This window comes from Carettochelys insculpta, chromosome 6 (assembly GCF_033958435.1).
Source record: "Carettochelys insculpta isolate YL-2023 chromosome 6, ASM3395843v1, whole genome shotgun sequence".
NCBI classification, from domain to species: Eukaryota; Metazoa; Chordata; order Testudines; family Carettochelyidae; genus Carettochelys; species Carettochelys insculpta.
In genome coordinates, this window is record NC_134142.1 from 117,277,638 (window position 1) to 117,304,011 (window position 26,374).

The following is a 26,374-nucleotide window of genomic DNA, read 5'->3' on the forward strand; positions in this document are numbered from 1 at the left end:
AAAGCCCCTTATTCCTATTTGGTCTTAGGAATAAGTGGATTTCGAAGACTGTGGGGGGTCTTTTCGAAAGGCTCCCACCTACACGGGCAGCGTGCAATTTGAAAGTAGCACTTTCAAATAGCCACAGCCACTATTATGCTAATGAGGTGCTGCATATTCATAGTAACGCCTCATTAACTTCTTCTGACTTCGCTCATTACTATGCTTCTTCTGAAAGTAAGGGACTAGGGTAGACACAGATAATATATAGCAATGCTTAACAGAAGAACAAGTACAATTTCCTGACAGTATGCCACAAAAATATTCCATGCCATGTCTGCACTCCATGATGTTAGTCTGCAGATGAATGTGTGGCACTGATGTAGAAGACATGTCATCCTCCTTGTATTTGTACCTAGGTTCTGATGGCTGAATGCTGCGCTATGCACACAGACAAATCAGGCTTTATCCTCTGCAAAACTTCTAGTTCCTTGGTTGTTTCTTCATCTATATGGTTTTCAGACAAGCTGCGAAAACAAAATGAAACATGACAAAAAGTCTCTCAATATAGTGCCAAGTTTGTAAGTATTTATCAAAAAATTAGCAGAAAAGAAGCCTAATAGAGCATTTCAACTTTACAGCCACAGATGCTAGGAAAGTTAATGTTAAAATTACAATTAAAAAAAACCAGTTTTAGACTTGGTGAATGAAGCTAGTTTCCGGACACACCTATGAGGTAACCCCATTTTAAGAGATGAAGTAACATAAGCAATAAAGCTACACCTACTCTACACAGTTATTTTGAAATAACTTTGCTAGCGTCTAACACTACAGATGTGCTATTTTGAAATAAATTTGAAATAGCAGGTGCATTATTTTGAAATAGGTGTAATGCTGACAGATATGGGTTGCTGGCCCCAGGGATAGAACCTGCAACCACAGGGTCTAAAGCCCTGCACTCTACCACATGAGCTAAAGTTCAACTGCCTTTGAGCCAAGGCTGTAGAGCAGAAACGTCACTCACCCCAGATAAGCTCTCAGGACCTCTGGCTACTACATGGGTATTATCAAGAGATGGTTTTAGGTTTTAGTTTTGGTTTTACAAACAAGAGGCTTCTGAAGCCGGGGGTCCTTTCAAAAGGCCCCAGGCTACACAGGGATGGGTAGCATGGCCATAGCCTTAGTGTGTTATTTCAAAATAGCTGTTCCGAAAGATGTTGTTTCAAAATAGGGCTGCACTGTAGACATAGCCTGATAAGAGATTACATTTTCCAAAGAATCTGCAGCCAAAGCTGGCAGGCTAGGCAACTACAAGTGTTTCCTTTTAGTTCCTCTGGAACCTCAAAGTGAAGCTTAAAAGAAGTGGTGGCATTGGTCCTATATCGGGGTCTCGTAGGCATATGGAACAAAACAAGAGAACAGGGTGTGGTTAAGAGTACAGCTGCTCATTCTGAATTTTCAAAGCCCTAGCAGGAGTCCCATGTTCCCAGACTGGTACTGTTCTCAGTCACAACAGAACTGGAAATAACTCAAAGATGCTAGTTCACAATCTCACCTGCTGGCCAGACATTAGTTAGACAAGATGTTCCAAGTCCAAAAGAAACACCTCCCCACAGCACACTGATTACAAAGGCCCAAAACATACTAGATACTCACACATGTACAAGGAGTTGAGGCATGGAAGAGAACTGGGCCGAATGGGAAGGAGGAGAACCAGAGAGGAGACCAATCAGCAAATAAAGAAATAATGGGAGGTGCTAACTAAGTGTTTCCAGCAATGGGCTGAACACCAGCACCAATTTCAAGACCATTCCCTATAATCAGTATCGTATGTAGAAATGTAATTATATATACAACACAGACAGCTATGGGCACAAGCTAGAGGCTTCAAATGGTGCCTGGGAACCAGCACACATTCCTGTGTTGCTGAACAAAATCATCAAGGATATCTGGGAAACTGTGATCAAACTTTCATCTTTTAGGAAATTCCACCATTGTGACATTTTCTTTAAGATTTCAAACTTTTGCACTTGAAATACTAAAACATTTCACAAACAAAAGGTTCCTAAAATTGTTTTGAGGATGTTTAAATGCAGGCTCCACTTTTCCATCTAAATGAAACCTACCAACATTGCTGCACCAAATCTTTCTGTGTCAACTCAGGCTGACATGCCTGCCAGAGAACAAGAAGAGGTCTTCTGGCATCTTTATGGACTAATAGATATTTTGGAGCATAAGCTTTTGTGGGCAAAGACGCACTTTATTAGATGCACACATGGGGGGGTGGTTTCAGAGGGGTATTTAAAGAGTGGGGTCCCAGTTAGAGGGAGGGCCAGAGCTGACAAGGTCTATTCAGTAAGGTGGAAATGGCCCAATATCAACAGTACTTATCAAAAGAGGAAAAAACAAGTCAGATCCGACAGGGGGATGTGAGCCTTTGTCAGAGTCTAATGGCGAGATCTGACAAAGGCTCACATCCCCCTGTCTGATCTGACTTGTTTTTCTCTCTTTTGAGAAGTACTGTTGATACTGGGCCATTTCCACCTTGCTGAATAGACCTTGTCAGCTCTGGCCCTCCCTTTTACTGGGACCCCACTCCTTAAATACCACTCTGAAACCACCCCCCCACTCATGCATCCAATGAAGCGGGTCTTTGCCCACGAAAACTTATGCTCCAAAATATCTGTTAGTCTATAAGGTACCACGAGACTTCTTGTTCTTGAAGCTACAGACTAACACGGCTACCTCTCTGATACACACCTGCCAGAGTGGCTGCTGTGTCTCTTGTGAGCTCTTCTGCCCCACTTCACTCCCCTGGTGTGAGTGCCAAGGCCTGACTGGCCCCTGTGATGCCTCACAGTCTCTTCCTGTGACTGACCTCTGCAGTGCCAACCCATCACAGAGGATGCCTACTGGAAGACTGAAAAGTAGGAATGGGGCATTAAACTACAACTGGGGATCCAAACTACAATTCCCAAGGGGGACTGGCACAATGATGAATGTCAACCTGACATGAAATGTTTTAGTTTGATTTAACTAACAAAAATTAAAAGTCAAAAGAGTGTTGAAAAATATCAACCTTTTCCCATCAAAAATTCAAATTCTGAAGAAACCATAATTTTCTATCAAAAAATGACATTAGTGGGAAATTCCAGATCAGCTCTTCTGTGTGCTGTACAAACATTGGGGGAGACCCTGTCCCTGCCCTGAAAAATCACACACACATGGGAGAATTCTCCTTCCTTCAACACCCTCTGTACATTGCCGCAGCAGTAACAACTCCTTAGCTGGTGGGGAATTCCTCCAGAGCTAGCATTTTCCCAAACAGTCACAGGCTGCTTTGTGCAAGCCCCAGTGTAGGAGAGGGGAGGTTGGCTGTTTCAGGCCCTGACCAGCCTGGAGTCAGCATGGGACAAAGGTGGCTTTAAGCTACTTTGGCCCCCTGCCCTGTGTTGCACTTCTGTTTGCACTGCTTCCTGGAGACACAGAACACACTCATACCCTAGATTAGCCCTCATTGGTTCATGAAGTCCATGCACAGTCAGGGTTACTGAATGCCTCGTACACATTGGGTGTGTCTACATTAGCCAGCTACTTCGAAGTAGCTTGCGCAATGTTGAAATAGCACGCGTAGCGTCTCCTCACCATGCGCTATTTCGACGTTGAAATCAACATTAGGCGGTGAGACATCAAAATTGCTATTCCCATCCGAAAATGGGAATAGCGCCCTACTTCGATGTTGAACGTTAAAGTAGGGCATGTATAGATGAGCCGCGTCTTGCTACATCAAACTAGCAGGGTCCTCCATGGCGGCCATCAACTGAGGGGTTGAGAGACACTCTGTCCAGCCCCTGCAGGGCTCTGTGGTCACTGCCTGCAGCAGCCATTAACCCAGGGCTTCTGGCTGCTGCTGTTGCAGCTGGGGGTCCATGCTGTGTGCACAGGGTCTGCAACTGGTTGTTGGCTCTGTGGACCTCGTGCTGTGCAGGCCGAGGGTGTCTGGGAGAGGCCCTTTAAAGGAGCAGCTTGCTCTTGCCCCAGAAGGGCTAGTCCAGCCTGTGGCCCCCTCCGCAGGCTTTGCTGGCCCCTTATTTCAACGGAGAGTGCTTGTGTGTGTGGATGCTCTGCATTTCCTTCTGGGGCAGCTCCTTTCGATGTTCCCCGTTGCTACTTCGACGTTGAACGTCGACGGCACCAGCCCTGGAGGACGTGTAGACGATATGCGTCGAAGTAGCCTATTTCAATGTTCTTACTTCAAAATAGGCTACTTCAACGTAGTGTGCTCGTGTAGACGTAGCCATTGTGTTGGATTCTTTTGATATAGAAAAGCATAAGTCACTTACTCCAACTTCTCTAACTTGCTGTCTGAGTGCTTCAGTCCTTCACACAGAAGCTTCACTCCTGAGTAACTCAGGTTGTTACTGCTCAGGTTCAGCTCTCTCAGGGACTGGTTTGTGCTGAGCAGAGAGGAGAGATCTTCACAACAAGCATCAGTGAGATGGCAATCCCAAAGCCTGCAGGGATGGAGCACAGTGAACAGAGAGCTGGGTGACCAGATGTCCTAGTTTTATAGGGAAAGTCCAAATGTCTGAGGCTGTGTCCTGCAGAAAATGGATTTTCACATGGCTGTTACGAACATTTGTGTACAAACATACGATTGAATGACCAAAACCCATATTTTTCTGTCCAAATGTCCATGCACACAAGTAATAGCATATCCAGTTGCAGTAGCAAATGCAGGTGATTTCATCAATGCAAACATAATCTTTGTATTATCTGTGCAAAATTAAAACACTCATTTGAAAAGGCTAGTTTAACAAGGAAAGTATCAGGGAACCCAGCAATGACTTACACTAGTTTCTGCAGTTCACATGTGGAATGTTTCAGTCCTTCACAAAGAAATTTCATTCCTGAATCTCCCAGTTCATTCCCACTCAGCTCCAGCTCCTTCAGGGACTGGTTTATCCTGAGGGCAGCAGAGAGATCCCTACAGCCAGCAGCTGTGAGACTGCATTGCCACAACCTGAAAAGGGAACAGAGAGAAAAATAACTATCTCCTTCCATAAAGATGTTGGTATTTACTTCAGTTAGTTCTGTGATGCTTCCTGCCTTTTGGTAAACTTGGTAGTGTCAATGTCTATAAGCATGTATTCACATCACCCAGTGCATTTTCAGTTATTAAAATTAATTATGTAATGAGCTCCTGATACAGATTTTACTTGTACACAACACAAGAAGATTTTCAGAATATTTCAGATAGTGTCCCACAAAAATACAGAACTTGGATAATCATTTGATAATCTGACACACACATTCTGTGCATGTCTTGACTCCTCCTCCTCCTTCTGCCCCTCTGCTCTCTGATTTGCTCACCTTGATAACATTTTTCTGATTTGTCAACCTTGATTACTATTTTTGGTTCTCCGTGCTTTAACTATTGAGTCTGTTCTGGTATGGCTATGATCTGAAGAAGTGGGTCTATCCCACGAAAGCTCATCATCTAATAAATTATTTTGTTAGTCTTTAAAGTGCTACTGGACTGCTTTTTTGTTTTGTTAGTATATAGATTAGCACGACTCCCTCTCTGTCACTATTCTGTGCAAGTCCTCTCACCTGCCGAGCTGTGTAGCCACTTTAGACATTGAACATCCAATGAGGCACGTTTGTAGAGAAGTTTCCCATTTGATCTTGCATAGAAGAATGCGAGGAAGAGAAGATGATGGGCTGACTAACACTAATGCTGTAAGTTGATCTAAGTTACACTATGTCAGTTACATTACTGAAGTTGAGGTAATTTAGGTGGACTCACAGTATTGTCTATATTACCCTTTGTTGAAGGGAGACACTCTCCCACCAGCTTACCATTTTTGCCTCCCTGAAAGGCAGTACAAACACTGATGGGAGAGTGGTCTGCCATCCATTTAGCTTGTCTTCACCAGACCCACAAAAATGACACTGTTGCATAGATCACAGCAATGCCAATGTAGCTGGAAGTATAAACCAGCCAAAAATCTCCTGTGGAAAGGCAGTTTCAGGTCATTCAACCTCTGCCGTAAGAAAACGTGGAAAATAGGCACCTTCGTGTTTGGTATGATACAATTCAAAGAATTAACTAGGAGCATCAGGAATTTCACCTTGTGATCCAATCCTAAACATCTGCATATCACAGAGGTTCTCAGATTGTGGTCTGTGAGCTCCATTCAAACATTCTGCAGATTGTTTGGGAAGTGCGGGGCTGTGGTGGCCAGAGAAAGAGGTGATTTTCCCCAGCTCGAGGGCTGCAGCTGCTGGGGAAAGACCCCCCCGACTTTTTCCCAGTCCCAACTTGGTGGCTGCTGTGGTCATGGAGAGACACACATCTCCCAGTCCCAGCTCTGTGGCTACTGTGGTGGGGGGAGAGATCACCCTCAGGACCTGAGTGATCCCATATAAGGGGATTTGCCAGATGAGGGAAGGTCAGGCTGGCTGCCAGGCAAGGGAGCCCTCACTCCTGCAGGTTCCCCTCAGGGCTGCTGGGCTACCCCAGTCTAGCAGGGGTCCTCATGGTTATGGCACTGCCATTGGGGTTCAGTGTCCAGCCAGCTCCCTGATGCAGTGCTGCTGGGTTCTCCCGCCACCAGCGAGGGCCCAGCGAAGCTCTGTACCTCAGCCAGCCACCAGCTGGAGGCTGCCAGGGTTCTCCTAGCCCCAGCTTGGTTCCTGTGGCTGAGGCTGCCAGCAGGAGTCCAGGCCCCACCCAGCTACAGGGCTGCTGGCTTTCTCCCTTCCCATGGCTGAGGTCTCATGGCTACCCTCTGGTTCAGAAACATTCATTGTCCTGCTGAGGGATATTGCGGGATGAGAGTGTCGGATAATGAAGTTTCAACTTAGATTTATTTCTGATTAACTAGTACCTGACTGCAGTAAAAGGTAGAAGTCTAGCCCTCAGTATTCCCAGGTACTGTCCTTGCCATGGCAGTCTTTTTCTTGAAGTCCTAACAGGCTGAAAAATGGGGCCTAGTAAGTCGGTGAAACACACCCAGATTGGTGAAAAGTCACATACTAACAAACTACATACAGCAGTGCCTGCAGCTTACAGCGTGGCTGTTTCAGTCCCTCACACAGATGTTTCAGTCCTGAGTCCTCCAGTCTGTTAGCGCTCAGATCCAGCTTTTCCAGGGATTGGTTAGTAAAAAGGGTCTGAGGGGAGAGTTCCTCAGGGAAAGCAGATGAGAGTTTGCAGCTGGACATCCTGAAGGAAAGAAACAAACAGATCAAGTTAGCTCCATGCTATATGAAACAGTTACGAAGCACGGGTGGTGAGGGAACCTCCCATTCACAGAGGTAGCCCCCTGCCCCACTCAAGTCTGCTCCCTGCGTCAGCCCCACTGGAGCCACAGTTGCCCCAAGCTCCCCACTACAGCTTGAGCACCCCCAGGTCACTCACTGCAGCCCAAGCCTCCTCCTTGGTCCCCTGCCACCAGCACAAGTTTAGCCCCCACTAGCTTTGGTGAGAGGCGGAATGAGTGCAGGACCTCAAGGCAGAGCATAGGCAGTGCCATGACCTGAGTTTGGGGGAAGATTAGCCTCCCCTGGCCTATTATACCTGCCATTCATGTTATTAACTATTCTGTAAGGCTATGTTTACACAGCTGGTGTTATTTCGGGATTCATCTGAATCCTGCAATATACCCAGCGTGTGAGCTAGGTCCCAGAGACAGCAGTGCAGAACATGGAAGAAAACTGGGAGCGTTTGACCTCTTCGAGAAGAAATGCTACTCAGGTGTCCCCAGTGTAACACAACTGTTTTCAGGTTCTCTGCACAGGTACGATGGTGGAAAAGGCTTTGGAAGAGACGTGTGAAAAGGTGTCAGGTGGAGGCACAACCAGAAGGCATAGGATGCACTGTCTTAGAGATGGCACCACTCCCAAGAGGAGAAGATGGGTAGTGGTCAGGGACTCCTTCCTAAGGGGGATGGAATCATCCATCTGCTGTCCATACTGGGAAACTTGAGAAGCATTCTGCTTCTCTGGAGTTAGAACTCAGGATGTCACTGAGAGTCTTCTGAGACTGATCAAGCCCTCAGACCACTATTCCTTCCTATTTCTCCACATGGACACCAGTGATACTGACAAGGACCTTGAATGGATTGCTGCATATTATATGGCATTGGAAGAAGGATCAAGGAGTTTGAAGTGCAAATTGTGTCATCGTCCATCCAGCCTGTTGAAGGAAAAGGCTCGGGTAGGGATCGTCAAATTTTGGAAATGAATGCATGGCTGCACAGGTAGTGTTGGAGAGAGGGCTTTGGAGTTGTTGACCCTGGGATGATATTCTGGGCAGAAGGATTGCTAGGAAGAGATGGCATCCAGCTAATAAAGAGAGGGAAGAACATGTTTGCTGGCAGGCTTGCAAACTTTAGCGACGAGTGCTTTCAATTAGGTTACTTGAGAGACAGTGACCTAAGTCCCGTGGTATGAGGGGAGGGGCGGGATACTGGGAAGAAACAGAAGAAGGAAGGTGTAGAGGAGGACCCCTTATCTGTACTGTGAAAATAGGGCAATCTTAGGTATCTGTACACAAATGCAAGAGGCCTGGGAAACAAGCAGGAATAAACTGGAAGTTCTGGCACAGTCAAGGAACTATGGTGTGATTGGAATAACAGACACTTGATGGGATGTCTCACGTTATTGGAGCACTGTCATGCAAAGGTATAAATAGTTCAGAAAGGACGGGCAGGGGAGAAAAGGTGGTGGAGTTGCTCTGTATGTAAGAGAGCAGTATTATTGCTCCTTACTCCAGTATGAAACAGAAGAAAAGCACATTCAGCATCTCTGGGTTAAGCTTAGAGGCAAGAGCAATGCGAGAAATGTCATGAAAGGGGTCTGCTATAGAGCACCAGATCAGATGGATGAGGTAGATGAGGCTTTCTTCAAATAACCTAACAGAAGCTTCCAGACCACAGGCCCTGGTTCTCAGAAGGGATTTCAACCATCCTGATATCTGTTGGGAAACCAATACAGCAGTACACAGACAATCCAGGAAGTTTTAGAGAATGGTGGAGACATCTTCCCGGTATGAGTGCAGAACGAACCAACCAGAAGCCAGGATCAGCTTGACCTGATGCTCATGAACAGGGAGAAATTGATAGGGGGAGTAGATATGGGTGGCAACCTGAGCTGGAGTGATCATGAGATGGTCGAGTTTAAGATCCTGACCAAAGGAAGAAAGGAGAGCTGCAAAATACAGCCTCTGGAATTTAGAATAGCTGACTTTGACTCCTTCAGGGAGCTGACGGGCAGGGCTCCTGCGATGCTAACATGAGGGGGGAAAAGGAGTCCAGGAGAGATGGCTGTATTTTAAAGAAATGACCGAAATCACTGGAACGCAGCATCCCAATATGCAGTAAAAGAAGCATGTATGGTAGGCAACCAGTCTGGCTTAACAGAGAAAGCTTTGGTGAATTTATATACAAAAAAGAAGATTGGAAACTTGGACAAATGACTAGGATAGGGCATTCAGCATTGTATCAGGAAGACCAAAGCACAATTGGAGTTGCAGATAGGAAAGGATGTGAAAGGGGAGAAGAAAGATTTCTACAGGCATGTTAGGAACAAAATGTTGGTCAGGGAAGTTATGGGACCCTTACTGAATAAGGGCGGTAACCTAGTAATAGATAAGTATCAGAGAGGTAGCCATGTTAGTCTGTAGCTTTGAGAACAACAAGAAGTCTTGTGGCACCTTAGAGACTAACAGATATTTTGGAGCATAAGCTTTTGTGGGCAAAGGCCCACTTCATCAGATGCATGAGTGGGGCGGGGCGCGGGTTTCAAAGGGGTATTTAAAGAATGAGGTCCCAGCAAAAGGGAGGGCTAGAGCGGACAAGGTCTATTCAGCAAGGTGGAAATGGCCCATTATCAATAGAAGGTATCAAAAGAGACAAAAACAAGTCAGATCAGACAGGGGCATATGAGCCATTGTCAGAATCTAATGGCTCATATCCCCCTGTCTGATCTGACTTGTTTTTTCCTCTTTTGATACCTACTATTGATAATTGGCCATTTCCACCTTGCTGAATAGACCTTGTCAGCTCTGGCCGTCCCTTTTTCTGGGATCCCATTCTTTAAATACCCCTCTGCAACCTGTCCCCACACTCAAGCATCTGATGAAGCGGGTCTTTGCCCATGAAAGCTTATGCTCCAAAATATCTCTTAGTCTATAAGGTGCCACAAGACTTCTTGTTGTTCTAGTAATAGATAATGTGGAAAAAGCTGAAGTACTCTATGCTTTTTTTTTTTTTTGGCCTCTGTTTCACAGGCAAGGTAAGTTCCCAGAGCACTGCACTAGGCAGCACAGTATGGGGAGAATGTTACAGCCCTCACTTGAGAAGGAGCAGGCTAAGAACTATTTAGAAAAGCTGAATATTCACAAATCCATGGGGCCAGATCAACTGCATCCGAGGGTGCCAAGGAAGTTGGCTGATAGGATTGCAGAACCACTGACTGTTATCTTGAAAACTTGTGGTGATCATGGGAGATCTTGAATGACTGCAAAAAGGCAAATGTAGCGTCCATCTTTTAACGAAGGAAGAAGGAGAATCCAGCAAACCATAGACCATTCAGCCTCACCTCAGTCCCTGGAAAAAATCAAGGAGGGGGTTCTCAATTAATCCATATTTGGAGGCACTTGGAAGCGGGGAAGTGATCAAGAATAGTCAGCATGGATTCACCAAGGGCAAGTCATGCCTGACCAACCTGATTGCCTTCAATGACAAGGTAACTGGCTCTGTGGATACGGGGAAGGCAGTGGACTTGATACACCTTGACTTTAGCAAAACTTTTGATACAGGCTCCCACAGTATCCTTGCCAGCAAGTTAAAGTAGTATAAATTGGATAAATGGAGTGCCAGATGGATAGGAAGCTGGCTAGATTGTTGGGCTCAATGGATAGCATCAGCCCTGCGCCTGGCCTACCGACAGCTGGGAGCAGAGAAGAGGGCCTGCCACACAATGAGCTTAGTGGTTTCACATCAAATGGAGTGTGATGCTTTAGATGTTTACTGTGATTTGCAGCTCTGTGACAGAAAACAGATTATGAGTGAAAACAATTGCTGCCCAACTCCTGCCAGAGCTGCAGTAACAAAAGGGCTTGCTTACGATATTGTCTTCAGTTTACAGTTGGGATCCTTCAGTCTTTGACACAATGAGGGTGCAGTTGAAGTTCTCCAATCTTTCAGCAGTGGGTTTCTAGAAGAGAGAATGGAAATTCTTAACAACATTTTTCAGGGACAGACACTTCATCTTTTCCTGAAGATGGTGGGATAGGGTGTATTCCATACCAGCTGTTATCCTTTTAACAAAGAGAAGCATCTGAAGACACTGCAGTCCATTATGCGGTGCGATGCAAGCTATTCTTTACTAACAGCAGTGTTACCCACACTAACTTTGTGTTACATTTGTCACCCCCTAGTGGCTAAGCCATGTAAAGGAGTGTTATGGTGGACTGCTGCTTTCACTGAAAATCCTGCGTGGCCATTTTGGTTTGGTATGGGAGGAGAACTATATTCCAGAAGAATGGAAAAGAGCGTTCTTAATCAAATTCCCTCAATTTTTTTGAGTAATTGTAACAACTGGCAGAAGATTACACTGGTCTCAATCCCAGCAAAAGTTTTCAGTGTAACTTGGTGACCCCAAACAATATAACAAGTCTTATAGAAGCTTTATCAAGCTTATCAAAGAGAAGACTGAGGTCTATAAGCACCAGCCAGGGGAGAAGCTATGTGATGAGAGGGATCCAATCTAGCAGAAGAAAGCAATACAATAGGTGTAAGATAAAGCTAAACTGAAACTAAGGTACATGCTGTTAATTAACTGTGTTTTGAAATAACTCCTAAGGAACACAGGGGATTCTCCATCACTTGAAATCTTTAAAATAAGTCTGGAGGACTTCCTAGAAGATAAGCTCAAGATCATTGGATGAAATGTCCTGTGTTATGCATAAGGCCAAACGGGATGATCTTGATGGGCTTACTTGACCTCAAACATCTATAAACATGAATCAGTTATTACCAGGATTGTGACAGAGAAGAGAGCTGCTGCAGTGATGATAGTGAAGAAGGCAACTTTTTACTTTTATTTCCCTGTTTAATGTGAAGCTTACCATCTCAATCACTTCACTGAAAGTCAGTGAATTTTGAAATGATAAGCATCACTAAATTGTTAAACCATGTAGCACTAGGAACTCAGTTCAGATGGTATTGGCTGAGTTTCAGTTCTGGGCTGTGTGCAGCTGAGCCAACAGTATTGTTTAACTGAACATACGGTTATGTGTGTGTCCAAGAGCCCATGATTTCAGGACCAAACAAGGAGTCTCTGGTTATTTCTCCCTTTAGGACAGAAAGCTCAGAGGCTCTCAAATGGACTTTGAAGGTATGTGTGTACACAGCAAAGTTATTCTGAAATAACAGCAATTATTTTAAAATAACTATCTTAGCATCTACATGACACAACTGCTATTTCAAAATAAATTCAAAATAGAAGCTGACTTACTTCGAAATCGGTAAGCCTCATTTCACAAGGGAGAGTGCCTATTTTGAAATAAGCCATAATGAATCCAGTGGCTCTATTTTGAAATAGATACATTGTGTATAGATGATGTATTTTAAAATTGCTAACTGCTATTTTGAAATGCATTTGTGTGTAGCACTGTTATTTCAACATAAGGCTGCTGTATAGACATACCCTTAAATTCAAAGAAGCAAAGTGAAAATGATCTTAGGAATTCCTCTTCAACAGGAAGCTGATTTCATTCAGTGCAAACAGTTACTTAACTATCTATGCAACCTCTGCCAATTCAAAACAACTTGCTTCTTCATCCTTCTATCTGATCCAAACTAATTTCCAGGAAGCTAATGAGCCCCAGCTGTTCCGGGGTCCTTTTGCATAACCCGTACCTCCCTATTCCTCCCTACCCAGGAATCATGATGTTTTCTAGCCCATCTACCACAACCTGACCAGGCCCAGAGGGATAGCATAACTTCATCTCATTGGGAAAGACCTAGAACAATCTTATGTCTCTAAAAAGGGGGCTTTATAATGGTGGCATGACAATATGCCACTATAAAAATTTATACTAAACTGTAATACTTACAGAGGAAATAACCATTTCCATAACTTTGCTATCCATCCTTCTTCTCGTTCTCCAATCCCAAGGGTACAATTACATAGGTAAAGTGACTGCTTACTACAACTATTCTTTACACAGAATGAAAGAACAATTTCATCCATTGTTGTGAGCCTGGTATGTTCCAGTCTAATTTCTTGAAAGTTATTCATTGCTCTTTTTGCAAACTCTTCTTCCTGATTTTCATACAAACAGTGAAACAACTCAAGCTGGTTATCCCAGCCCTCACGGGTCTTAGAGTTCAGTGAGGAGGTGTTTTTAGCTTGTGCTTTAAACCACTCCACTAAATGATCCTTTATGTCAGATGATGTTTTACAATGTAACTTTTTCTCTAAGTCATTTAGTCTGTCTACATTTAAGAGACCAAACAAGAAACGTACTGTTAGCATCAAATAATTATTTGTGGATTCTCCATACAATTTCAGCAAATGATTCACATCTTTCTTAAAAGTCAATGATTTTTTCTTTGGCTCTTCATCTTCCTTTAGAACATAGAACATAGCTGCAAAAAACTCTTGAAAACTCAAGTGAATGAAGCTGTAGACACTTTCACATTCTGTATCTTTTTGAAAAATACTTGCATTTAGAAAGAGAGACTGAACGTTGGACAAGGATAAATCATATTTCTTCAGGTCACCTTCTTCAAACAGTACTTTCTGTTTTAAAATTCCATCTGCAGCCAATGAGCAAAGCTTCCACAGGATAGTTTTAGACTCTTGTGTTGAAATTTTCTCAAACTCATTTCCATTATGAATAAGTAGATTGGACAGAAAGAGCAAATATACTGATGTGGTTGTTTTTGAAGTTTGTGTAAGCTCTTCCCTTCTTTCCATCTGTTGCTTCATAACCGTGCAGACAATCCAACACACAATGGGGACAAAGCACATGGTGAAGAGCGTTTCATTTTCTTTGACAAAATTAAAGGCTTTCGTGGCTCTATTTTTATCACAAAAGAATTTATGAAAATATTCTTTCCTCTCATCTACAGAAAATCCCATTATCTCTGCATAACGTGGAAACTTCACATTCTGTTTTAATTTCTCCAAGGCAGTTGGTCTTGTAGTGATCAGTAAGAAGGATTCTTTAAGAACTTCCTTTCTCAATAAACGGCAGAGGATGGTTTTCACCGGCTTCTCAGGTGGGTCAGTGCACAGGCTATTATCATCTGGCAAGGAATTCAATTCATCAAACCCATCTATGATGAACAGGAGTTTTTCAGGCTTCTTGAAGATTTCTTTAATGGGTCCTTTTCGATTAGGACAGTTGTCTAAAACCCAATCAGCAACACTTCTCTCTGTATTTTTATTTATTTCTCTACAATTTATATAGAAAACATAATCAAAGTTTTTTCTATAGAGTTTTCCAGCTGCCCAATCCAACATGATCTTTTTTGCTGTCATTGTTTTCCCAATTCCAGCAGCTCCCTGTAGCACAATGGTTCTTGGGCTTTGTTGATTTCTGTCAGGGTCAAATAAAGCATTAATCTTAGTGAAGGTAGTTTGTTGAGCCATTAACTCTGCATGTCTCCTTCCTCTGGTGATGATTTCATGTTCTTTCTCCACTCGCCCCCGATGTTCCTTTATAATAAGCAGTTCAGTATACCGGTTGTTTAGAGCCACATGTTCACCCATGCGAGCATTCCCATCTTCCATGTGTTGGTATTTTTCTTGTATATGGGCTCTGTACTTCTTCTCGTAATCTAATTGAATGAGAGTGGCATGAAGCATTAGACATACTGAGTATATTTGTTCAAATAAAGGTCATGTGAAGTGCCACTCATTGGTTATATCCAGAAGTTGGACAGGACCAAATATTGCTGACATTCTTTCTTTTTTCCCCACTCCTCTGTAGCTTACATTCCTGCCATCATGTCACTTGACATTTTCTAGCTTTTTTTTGCACGTTAAAAATAGTCTCATATTTTATAGTTTCATTACTTTGTCATTGATCCTCTATCACAGGGGTCAGCAATCAAGAGTGGCACATGACCTGATTTTCATAGTCATGTGAGGTGAGAGCTCAGCCCCATCCCTCCTCCCCCATGCAGCTGGGAGCTTGCTCAAAACCATGCCACCTGTGGATTAACAAAAGACCAGCTAATGATACAAACCACCACCTAAACATTAAAGCTCTGCTTGTTAATTTATTTACGAATGAAGTAAGTAGGACTACTAGTGACTTTTAAAAAGTATCACTGACACTGGGACTTTACGTAATGGTCAAAAGGTCAAATTTCAGCACTCTGTCTTGGAAAAGTTGCTGACCCCGATCTTGGTTCTCCTTCACGAATACATTTAAGCACACAGATTTAAGTTCCAATACAATAAATGAGATTTGCGAATCTGCTTTAAGTTAAAAATTTGATTAAGTGCTTTCCAGAACAGCACTTATTTGGGCTCATTCCTTTTTTTGTTTCTTCTGATCTTTTTCAGTTTGTCTTACTTCTCTCCTGTCTTCCCTCTCCCGCTAGTGCAGGAGTCAGCAACTAAAATAGCAAGAGCCATTTTTTTCTAATTTAGTAAAAAAATTCAACAATTCAAGAGTCGCAATGCATGTGCATATGAGATGGTCCTTGGCTAATATCAAACCGTACCTTTTGTAAACCCTATTTTAAGAACAGAGCACACACAATCATTTGTAATGTGATACATGTTTACTGCAGGACATTCACAAACTTTTTTACATATTTTGTTTTCTCACACTTTGTGTGTGTTTGTACTACTATCTTCTGGACTTTCACTCCTGAACCCACTTTAATTATGCCAATTTTACTTCACATTTAATTTCAGTTTTCTTCCTTAAACAGCATGCTGTTCTTTCCAGCAGGAATGCCACAAGCTTCCTTTTCACAATCAAGACTTCATTAGCAACACAATCAAAACACAGACAGAGTATCACATCCCACAGTGCACTGCACATATAAAGGAGGAGTCATCCAAAGTTTTGAGATCACATATTGTTTGCTATTTAGATATGAGTTGTTTGTTGTTGGGCATTCACTGTTTATCAAAAGTAATCAGGAAGATTTTTTTTTTTTACTTTGCAATTATACTTTGCCACATACTGCTCTGGAGCTGCAGGTCGCAGACCCCTGCCTTGGTACTTTTTAAAATATATATATATATTAAATGCTTCTCTTCCCGCTCCTTTTGTTTTCTGTCCTCTCCTGTTTGCTAGCTTTTTCCAGACCCTTCTCTTATTCTCACCTCTGGTTCATCCTGCGCCACCATTCCTTGCTATTGTCACTCCAAACACTGCAGGACGGGAGTAGGACAGCAGTACTTAGGCTCAGTCAATATGGGAAGTGGAGCACCACTGTGTCAGTCAACAGCTGACTTGCTTATGAGGGCCCTGTCTCCCGAATCGGCTGCAGGTTGCATCTTGACTATGGCTAGGTCTATACTAGACCTTAAGGTCAATTGTAGATACCCAATTCCAGCTACAGCAATCAACATATCTGCAGTCAGCTGTGAGGTCTGTCCTCACTGCAGAAGGTCAGTGGGAGCATTTCTCATGTCAACCTCCCTTATGCCTTGTGATAGCAGAAGAACAGCAGGTTGACAGCAGACCCAGACAGATCAGTTTCGTGCATCTTCACCAGACATATGAAATTGAACTCCAGGAGACTGATCCTTTGACCCACTAAGTACAGACATACCCCGAGGGAGGTCAATCGGAAAAACTCTCCCACTGACCTCCCTTACTCCTCGTGAGACTGAGGAGCACAGGGTCAACTGTCGACCTGATAGTTCAATTTCATGTGGCCCCCCTGCACACGGGGAATCGACCCCCAGAAGATAGACTCTGACCGGATTGATATTCTGGGCAGTGAAAACATACCCTATGTCTTCCATGATGCACCCTGGTTCTGTTTGTTACTGAGCTGCATGGTGCATTGTGGGAGATACAGTCCAGAAAGGGAGCCTAGCCCGTAGAGAAGGAATCATGAAGCGCTTGAACTGTGGCTCCCATACAGCATTCCAGTAGCATTTCAGAATGCTTCATTACAAGTGTAAAACATCCTTTAAAATGTTTTAAACCATTATCACCACTGAGGCAGGCTACAGACCATGTGCCTAGGGACAGACCATATGACCATGCTTTAAGAAAAAACAAAAGTGTATTCCAGCCTGAGTAGGAGCACACAGACCAGCCACAATGAACTGCGTTATTTAGCAGTATTCACAAGTGAAGTATTTCTACAGTCATGAAAATTGCTGGAGGGGAAGAGGGCCACTGCACAGGGGCCCAGCATTTCAAAGAAGCCTGGAGCTCCAGCTGCCACTTAGCAGCAGCAGCATCAGCAGACTGAGCACCAGGCCCCTTTAAACTGACAAGGCAACACCACTGCATGTGTCTATGTGGGTGACGGGTAATTCCATGGCCCCGGCAGTGCTAAAGGCTGACTGCCCTAGGCCCTGCCCATTCTGCCATTGGCCTTGCCCTTTCCAGGAGTGCTGACCCAGGCCCCTCTCCTGCTTCGCCCCAGAGCCTGTGGTGGCTGTTGGCTCCACTGAAATTGAATCAGTAAGTCACAGCAAATGGCTTCTTCGTAGAAAGCAACGCTGCATGATTGTGTGGAATTTGTCCCACTATTTTGACTATAATAATTTATTATATTTGGTCAACAGTTCCAACCTTTAGTTGTATTTATTGATGTGCTCTGAGCTCCCCTGAGATGCTTCTTTCTGGCATAGCTAAGCTAAGAAGTGGTTGCAGTATTCCAAGTGCAGTCTTACCTGAGCCTTTCAGGGAGGAATGATCGTCTCGCTGCTCCTTGGCAAGGTGTGTCTCTGCACATGGTTCTAGATAATTTTGTCTGTCATTCCCTCTTGTTTCTTCTTTCACTTTCACTTTTTTCTCATTTTCCTCTGAAAAAACTAACAAGGGAGATAAACCCTGTCATATTGTTGCAGTTAAAGGTCCGAGGGCAATCATCAGATCGTGTAGTCTGACTTCCCAACATCACAGCAGACCTACATCCCCAGTGCCTGCGTATGAAACCCAACAACCAAAAGCAGACTAGAGTACTACAGCCCGCAGGCAGTGCATAGGAAGGGTTGAGATACGTCTGTGGTTGAGGCACCAGCAATGGCAGAGAACTGACAGAGATCGCCCAAGATGATCCTGGCAAGTGATCCATACACTGCAGATAAAACCAAAGTCAATAGCACACTGACCTTCTGTTTTACAGGCACGCATCAGAAAATCCTACCCAGGATTGTCTCTTGACACCTCATCCACAACTACAGTGTCACTGACTATTGTTAGAATAGGGGTAGAGTGTACCAGGCATTTATGCCCATGTGCATGGGGAAGGCCAGGTCCTAATCACACACCCTTGACATTCCCACACAAGAAGCATGGATATATGCAGAACCTGCTCCCAGGAGAGCTGAGGAAGCATATCTTTAGGAGAATCAAGCACTCCAAAGGGTCCATGAGAAGCAGAGAGGAGATAGAGCCCTGACTCTGTTCTCCTCAGCACCCAACTGCTGAGCAGGAGCAGCACACATGGGAGACTATTGGAGCTGGACAGAATTTCTCCACCCCACCCTCTGGAAAAGTTTAAGTTTTTGATAGGGAAAAAGCCCTGAAAGCCAAAAAGTTATGAGAATTGTAGCTTGTTTACTTCATGTTCCCATTTTCCTCTAGAGAACAAGACCTCCAGCTTGACCACATCTTCCACAATGCATGATGATTTTCTCACTTGGTGAGCCATCATGGAGCAACCTATAAGGGGCAATATGGGAAGCAACCTGGCACATAGAGAAGAAATGGGTCATGAGGCAGGCAGCCCTAGCCAGTCTAGGCTGGTGGCCTGGGAGCATCCAGGGAGACAGAGCGCAGGCTGGTCCAGCGCTGGAGTAACTGCTGGTCCCAGATGGAAGGACTCCGACAGCCAGGGGGCAGAGCCCTGGGCAGACAGACACTATGGATATGTCTACACTAGCACACTACATCAAAGTAGCGTATTTTGAAGTCAGAACATCGAAATTGGCTACTTCGATGTGTATCGTCTACACGTCCTCCAGGGCTGGTGCCATCGATGTTCAACATCGAAATAGCAATGGGGCATGTCGAAAGCAGCTTCCCCGGAAGGAAATGCGGAGTGTCCACACACACAAGAGCTTCCCGTCAAAATAAGGGGCCAGCAAAGCCTGCGGACAGGGTCACAGGCTGGACTAGCCCTTCTGGGGCAAAAGCAAGCCGCTCCCTTAAAGGGCCCCTCCCAGACACATTCGGCCTGCACAGCATGAGGTCCACAGAGCCAACAACCGGTTGCAGACCCCGTGCACACAGCATGGACCCCCAGCTGCAGCAGCAGCAGCAGCAGCAGCCAGAAGCCCTGGGCTAAGGGCTGCTGCAGGCAGTGACCACAGAGCCCTGCAGGGGCTGGACAGAGTGTCTCTCAACCCCTCAGCTGATGGTCGCCATGGAGGACCCCGCTATTTTGATGTAGTAGGACGTGGATCATCTACACATGCCCTACTTCGACATTCAACGTCAAAGTAGGGCGCTATTCCCATCTTCGGATGGGAATAGCGATTTCGACGTCTCACCACCTAACATCGATTTGCATGTTGAAATAGCGCATGGAGCGTGTAGATACGATGCATACTATTTCGATGTTGCACCAGCTACTTCGAAGTAGCTGGCTAGTGTAGACACACCCTATGGGCCTTGACAGGGAAGCACTGTGGCGAGCTGCATGTGTGGGAGGAGGGGCGGGGCTGAGCTCCTGCCACGTGACAGAGAAAATTGGCTCATGTGCTGCCCTGGGTCTAGCTCTAGACCTTTGAAAAGTGAGGATGGGGCATGCTGGCTGAGGCCCTGATCTCACTACCCCAGCCCCTTCTGGCAATTGCTCCAGCATCACACAATGGGAGGAGGAGTCATCCTATAAAGTCCCAAACTGGAATTCTCCTGTTATCCAGGAGTAAGGCCGACTGCAGGAATGAAGCAAAAAAGTTTTGGAAGTGTACAAATAAATTTAAAAAACACCTTTGCAAAACTGCACTTCTCAGCACTTTCCACCAGCCAACCTCAAAGCACCTGACTCAGACCAGTGACGTTACACAAACCCCTGTGAGGCAGGCATAGCTGTGGGAAGTAGGGGTGTGGGCGGTGTTGCAGCACCCCTAGGTTTGTACCTAGCTTTCCTGCACCTGAGGACTAACCTCACTGCCATGTCCACCAGCCCCAGGTCCCAGACTCCGAGCAGCCCCCCTTGCCCAGTGTTCTGTGGTGTCCAGCTTTCTGGGGCTCAGTGGGGTGGGGGTCTGGGTTTGGAGGGCTTGTTGGATGGGTCCGTGTGTAGGGGAACAGTACTTGTCATGGTGAGGGGTAGATGGACCTGTTTAAATAGGGAACCCCAACCCCTGCTTCCCGCCTCGATTCCCCATCCCCTTTTCTCTATGCCCCTGTTCTCTTTCCCCATCCTTCGTCAGTACCTCTTCCCCTCATTTCCCTCATGCCCACCGCCCTACTCAGCTCCACTGCAGGCCCAGAAGGGCAGAACAGGCACTAGGACCCAGCCAGGAGCCACCCTGGGGCCCTCCTGTGTTAGAAATATGATCTCATATGTTCTGTGCAGGTTCTGGGACAGGCAGCTGAGGGCGATCCGTTATGCAGCCTTCCCCACCACCCCAGAACCTGCCTGACTCATAATAAAAACATAGAAGTGTGGAACCAGAAGGGGTGGTTTGTTGGCCTAGTGGTATGAGCCTCACTTGGGGCATAAGCAGTCCTGGATTCAAATCACAGACAAGCCTTTCTCTGATAGCATACCAGCACTTCTGTGGGAAAGCAGCTGCCTTACAGCTGAGCCACCCACGTCTCTCTATATCACTCCATTGGCTCCATGACTACGGGGGATTTGCTCAGAGGGAGAGTTACAGGCTGGCTCTATGCCAGTTGAGTTGGAATAAAGGCATGGTGCAAGTTAGAAAAGCCTGTGGGCCTCTCTGTCTGAGGTTTCCTGCTGGGGTTGAGAATTTGTCATTTCAGCTGCCATCAGCCAGTTGCTGCTGTTCTTGTCAGGGGGAGACTCCCAGGCTGTAGAGCAACTTTAGATTTCTTACCTTTCTCTTTGTTGTCTCTGAGTTTTGCAGCATAATTTCGGAGGTTCATCTCAGTGAAAACATTGATGGTTACATCTACTGCATCTTCTCCAATATAGGATTTCATCAAGAGGTTCTTTGTGGCTATCATGTCGGCATTCTCGAGCTGACAATGGGGGATGGGCTTTTCCCCCTTTAAGCTATAATGGGATAGTTTGTCTTTAAATCTTTTGAATTCTTCTTGGAGAAGGTCCTCAAGGGCACACGCCAGCAGGGCACTGATTTGTTTTTCCGTCATCAGATGTCAGGGGGAAAAACTAAAATACAGTGAAAAGTCCCATTATTAATAGTTAATTTGAAATAACATTAGCCCTGTATAGAGGGAAGAAGTGTGGTCCAGTGGTGACAGGCGGCCACCGCGGCTTATAACTCCTCAGTGATTTTCCTCACAAGTGACTCATTGGATAGCTAAGAATTTTGTCTTCTGGTGCCTCATTTTCTCTGTCTTTAAACTGGGGACAGTTGTGTTCATCCAGCTCACAGGGATGTCATGCAGCTTACTTACTGTTTGTAAAGCCAATTGCCATTTTAAGATGAAAGGTGTTAAATAGTGTCTTTAATGTCCACAGAATTTTCAGACACTGAGGTGGGGATACCTGATTCAGAAAATATTTTGGCACAGTCTGGAATCTGTGCTTCAGCGTCCTGGAGTATCAGGGCCTGTGTGCTGAGAACCAGGGCTGCCTGGAAAACCTAAAGGAGTATTTGGAACATCACAGCAGCAAGCAAAGGCTAATTTCTGACAAAGTGATCAGTCCCCATAAGCCGAATGGCTAAACTATAACTACTGCAGGTTGAAATTAGCCCTTCCCCAGGTAAAATAGACAAAGTGTGCAGAGTGATGAATTTACCAACAGCTAGAAAGCTACAAACTAGAGCTGGTGATATGTCTTGGATTGGTTTCCTCTCCCTTTTCTTGGTGCTCAAAACACAGATGCACACAATAAACATCTAGGATAGAGAACAGAAAAGCTGTAGCAAATCACTGTTTCTTCAATAAAATAATTAAAACGTCTTGATTTTTTTAACAGTCCTCCTGTGAATCTGACAATGGGGGGTCTTACCCACAGAAGCTCAATACTTAATAAATAAAATTATTAGTCTTTAAGATGCTACAAGACAGCCTAGATTTTTTGTGATGCTACAGACTGATATGGCTATCATTCTGAACATATTGCCCGGTCACTACAAGAGGACACCTCTAAGGGACTTTCCTCAGCTCATGGTGGCTATTCAGAAGGATTTCAAATGGCAAGTTAGAGGATATAAGCTAAGATGGGGATAATTTATTTTAGCTATTCTTGTTGAAAAATTAATAACATATGGAGTCCTCTAGGGCACAGAGAATACATGGCCATAGCCCATGCAGCTACTAGTATCCTGAAGGTGCAAGACCAGCAATTATAAAAAACAAAAAATGATTTTCATGTAACCAGTTAAATGGGCTAAGTTCAGAAGATCTCATGATCTTAGGTCTGTAGGCCACAAAGAGGCTGCGAAGAGGAAGCTGCTACGGAGACACCATAAACATGTGACTGGTTTTCAAAGACTCTCCTGGAAAAGTTTGAAATACCACATACACGAGTATGCATTTTAAGTTGGTTTAAGGCAGCATGGATTCTGATGTCCCCTCTGAACATGTCTGCCCCACTCATGCTCTCGCTTCATGAAACTTATGAACCCCGGGCATGGTATTTTTCCCAAGCTAATGTCATGTGACTTTTCTGCCTCTTTCATTAAAAGTTTCTGCACTCAGACTCTGTGCTTGTGAGGGGAAGCATTGCCTCTCTGAGGTGCCCGGGGTGGGGGGGGGGTGAATTTCCCAGGCTACTGGGTGGGGGCTCTAGCTGGTTCTGTGTGACATGGATGAAAAGGACCCCCTAGATGTTGAACCCAGCCCTGGTTGCTGCCAACAACTTCTGGCAGAAGGGTTACGTCAGTTTAGTTGATAACCTGTGAAAGAGAAATGTTCCTAGTGCTCTGTTCCTCTTCCGTGTTTTCTATGTGGTGCTCCTTATGCAGTGGAATGGGAGGATTTTCATGGCTGCAATCCTTTTGAACTATGCAAGTGTAGGGAGGAAGGGGATAATTAGAGTGTGATTCAAGATGTTTCCCAGGGCAGACAGACAGACATGTGCAAGCTCTGCTCAAGCTCGCATGCTGAAATAGGAGCTTGGCCATGAGCAGCAGCTCGTGTGGGCCACCTGAATATCCGTCCTGACTGTTGGGCAGGATTGCACTCGGGTAGTAATTCATGGAGAGCCAGTGTACGTCTAAGCACTCATGTGGGGATTTGGTCCTCCCAGCTGCTGTGCAATCCTGCCTCCAGCATGCTGCTTTGGGGTTGGTTGATCACTAGTGGAAGCAGCTGTGCTTTCAGTTCAGTGAAGTGGTGCAGTCAGACCACAGCAGCGGCTGTGAAAGTGGAAAAGGAGCAAGGAAGAAAAAAGCGATGAGCAAAACTGCCTTGGTAGATTCCAGCTGGGTCAGGAGATGGTCTGAAGTATCCCAAAAGCCTTTAGTCCCACACTGGAAGTGTTCCAAGCTCCAGCCTGCCTAATGTTTTAGGCTCATAGACTGTTAGGCCAGAAAGGACCATCATGATCATTTAGTCTGACCTCCTGCTCATCACAATGCACACAGCTTCATCCAGGCACTTCTCCCATAGACCACTGCCAACCACCATCTGAGTTACTGAAGTCCTCAGCTCATGGTTTAATTGACTTTGCATTACAGAGAACACGGCTTTTACATTTGCTAAAACGACAAGTGCCTGGAAGCTGAGGTGAGCGATACAGGGCCGTCAGCAGAATGTGCAGATCACGTTTGTGCAGGGAATGAGGGAGTGGAAACATGTTTGAAAAACTCTAGAACACAGCAGCTTGTTGCAGTTTGCAATAGACGTGCAGCAGTGACGCTACAGCCCTCATTCTGCAAAGTATTATTTCTATTTTAGATGTAAGCGTTATGCGGAAACTGACCAGATCTCGTTTAGCCCCAGCCCTGCAAAGGCTCGTGTTCATGCTTAACTTTAAGCAGTGCTCAGCGCCATCAACAGAGCGATTGTCAGAATAATTGTTAATGCAGCAGATGATAGCGGTAGCCCCCTCCAGGTAATAATTTACACTGGGCTTGATTGTAAACAAAAAGTTTTTATTAAGCCAAACAGTAGGGGTTAAGTGGTTAGATATAAAATCAGTCAGATTACATTTTACCAATTTTTTTAAAAGAGAAAAGGAAACAGGCTGCTGGATGTAGCCTTGCCCTGGCTGGGCTGCCAGATGTAGCCCCAGACCCGAGGACACAAGCCCTGTTGGGTCCCTCCCATCACTGGGCTCCCAGCCACCTTCCCTTCTGCTAGCCTCCCAGCCTGGGGCTCACTGGTCTGGTAACATCCGTAGTCCTAATGAGCCACAGATGCTGCCAGACTAGAGAATCCCAGGTTTTATTTTGTTTTTTTTTGGTGGGGGGGGGGGCTGCAACCTGTACACAAACTATGCTCCTGCTCTTGCCCAGAAAAGCTCCTCACACTCCTACCTCATCTTCTGGCTTCCACAGCCCTCTCACTACAATATCTGCCAGAGTCTTCAATGCAGGTGTTCCACAAACGTTAACTCTTGTGTCAGGGTTCCCCCAAGTCATAGAATCATAGAACACTAGAACTGGAAGGGACCTCGAGAGGTCACCAAGCCCAGTCCTCTGCCATCTCTCAGATTACAAGGGGCACAGAGGCACTGGCATTCCTCTCCTTGCTGGTTTAGCAACTTGTGTCAATACAGAAGATACAATCCTGGAATCAGACCTGCTCCAATTCAGGACACAGTAGATAATTCAGCAGAGCAGTGGTTTGCAAACTTATTTGAGCAACCCTTCCCACAACTTCCCTGTGTCTGGCATCAGTTATCCCCTTCCTCCCCATCCCCTGCCCCCAGCTCTGATAACAGGGCATAGAGCAGTGGCTGCTGACCAGCTGCCCTGCTCTGAAGGCAGTGTTGTGCCTGCAGCAGAATGGAAGTAATATGAAAATGATATTTGCCAATATCACTTTTCACAGCAGACTTAGTGCCCCAAAGCTACCCTTATTTCTGCACTGCTGCAGCTGCCACCATCTCAGGGCTGCCAGCTTGGACCCCACTGCCTACAGCAGAGGGATTGGGGAGGAGAAACTGAGCCCAAACGCCTCCTGAGAAGGAATTAGGATTGGGAAGTGGGGTAGGAGAGTTCCAGCTAAACTCTGTGGCAAAACTCCAGCCTTTCCCCTATGCATTTCCCCAAACGCTCTCCTAGTACCTGAACAACACTACCTTCCTTCAGCAGCAACACACTTCCTCCTCTCAGTCCTTCACTCAACTCCTCACCTGAGGGGAACTTTTAAAGTAGCTCCTCAGGCCTTACTTGCTTGCAGGTGCGTGATGAGCCAGCTGCTTCAGACTAGCTCATAAGTAGCCTCAGGTGCCTGCCAGCCTGTATTACATGGCATTTGTCTCTGGCAGTTATTCAGGGAACAGAAAACCATTCACCCAGCTCCCACTATGTCTCCTCTCCACCAAACTATTACATAGGGGGGATCTTGTAGCTGTGGGTGGGCTTCTCAGTCCCCAGTAGGACCAAACTATTATAGCCAGGTGCCCTGGGTCTGTCACACCTCTTTATCCCTTTCTTCGGTTTGCACAGTCCTTCTGCACCAGCCACAGCCACCCCAGGCTAACACAGCTCTTAAAAAACACCACTATAAAATCTCACACATAGATTGTGCCCCCCTTACACATTCCCATGCCTCCTTTGGAAGGCCTGGCTCCTTGTTCACAACCTGGCCATTGCGCAAGAGAGCTGCATTTTCCCCATGTTCTTCACTCCTAACAGAAGACCTGACTGTCCTTTAGAATCACTCACCTGACCTGCCAGGAAAAGCACTCCCCGTTTTGCTCACCAGGCAGCACTGAAGAGAGGTCACTCGATCTGAATTATAACCTTCTCCTCATCTCAGAACGAGCGAACGATTTCCATGAGCAGGCAAAATTCAAAAGTTTCACTTTCAAAAAGTAGTTCAGGCTTATTTCCTGTCTGCCCCTGGATAATGAATTCACCTAATTTCCGCTTCCCTTTTGTG

General features: G+C 45.3%; 1 protein-coding gene across 2 annotated transcripts; it reads right to left on the reverse strand.

Moving 5' to 3' along the window:
• Positions 1–247: 247 nt before the first annotated feature.
• LOC142014811 (NACHT, LRR and PYD domains-containing protein 3-like) lies at positions 248–26,311 on the reverse strand. 2 transcript variants are annotated; one of them, XM_074997967.1, is made up of 9 exons: positions 26,158–26,311; positions 21,226–21,521; positions 17,881–18,021; positions 13,109–14,840; positions 11,116–11,205; positions 7,037–7,210; positions 4,832–5,002; positions 4,323–4,493; positions 248–506 (listed from the first exon to the last, which is right to left on the reverse strand). In XM_074997967.1, the coding sequence occupies exons 2-9, from the start codon at positions 21,500–21,502 to the stop codon at positions 395–397; spliced, it is 2,868 nt and encodes a 955-aa protein (XP_074854068.1). In that variant the 5' UTR covers positions 21,503–21,521; positions 26,158–26,311; the 3' UTR covers positions 248–394. The 2 variants fall into 2 exon arrangements, with proteins under 2 accessions (XP_074854068.1, XP_074854069.1); XM_074997968.1 differs by lacking the exons at positions 13,109–14,840; positions 26,158–26,311 and having other exon boundaries at positions 21,226–21,355.
• Positions 26,312–26,374: the final 63 nt, after the last annotated feature.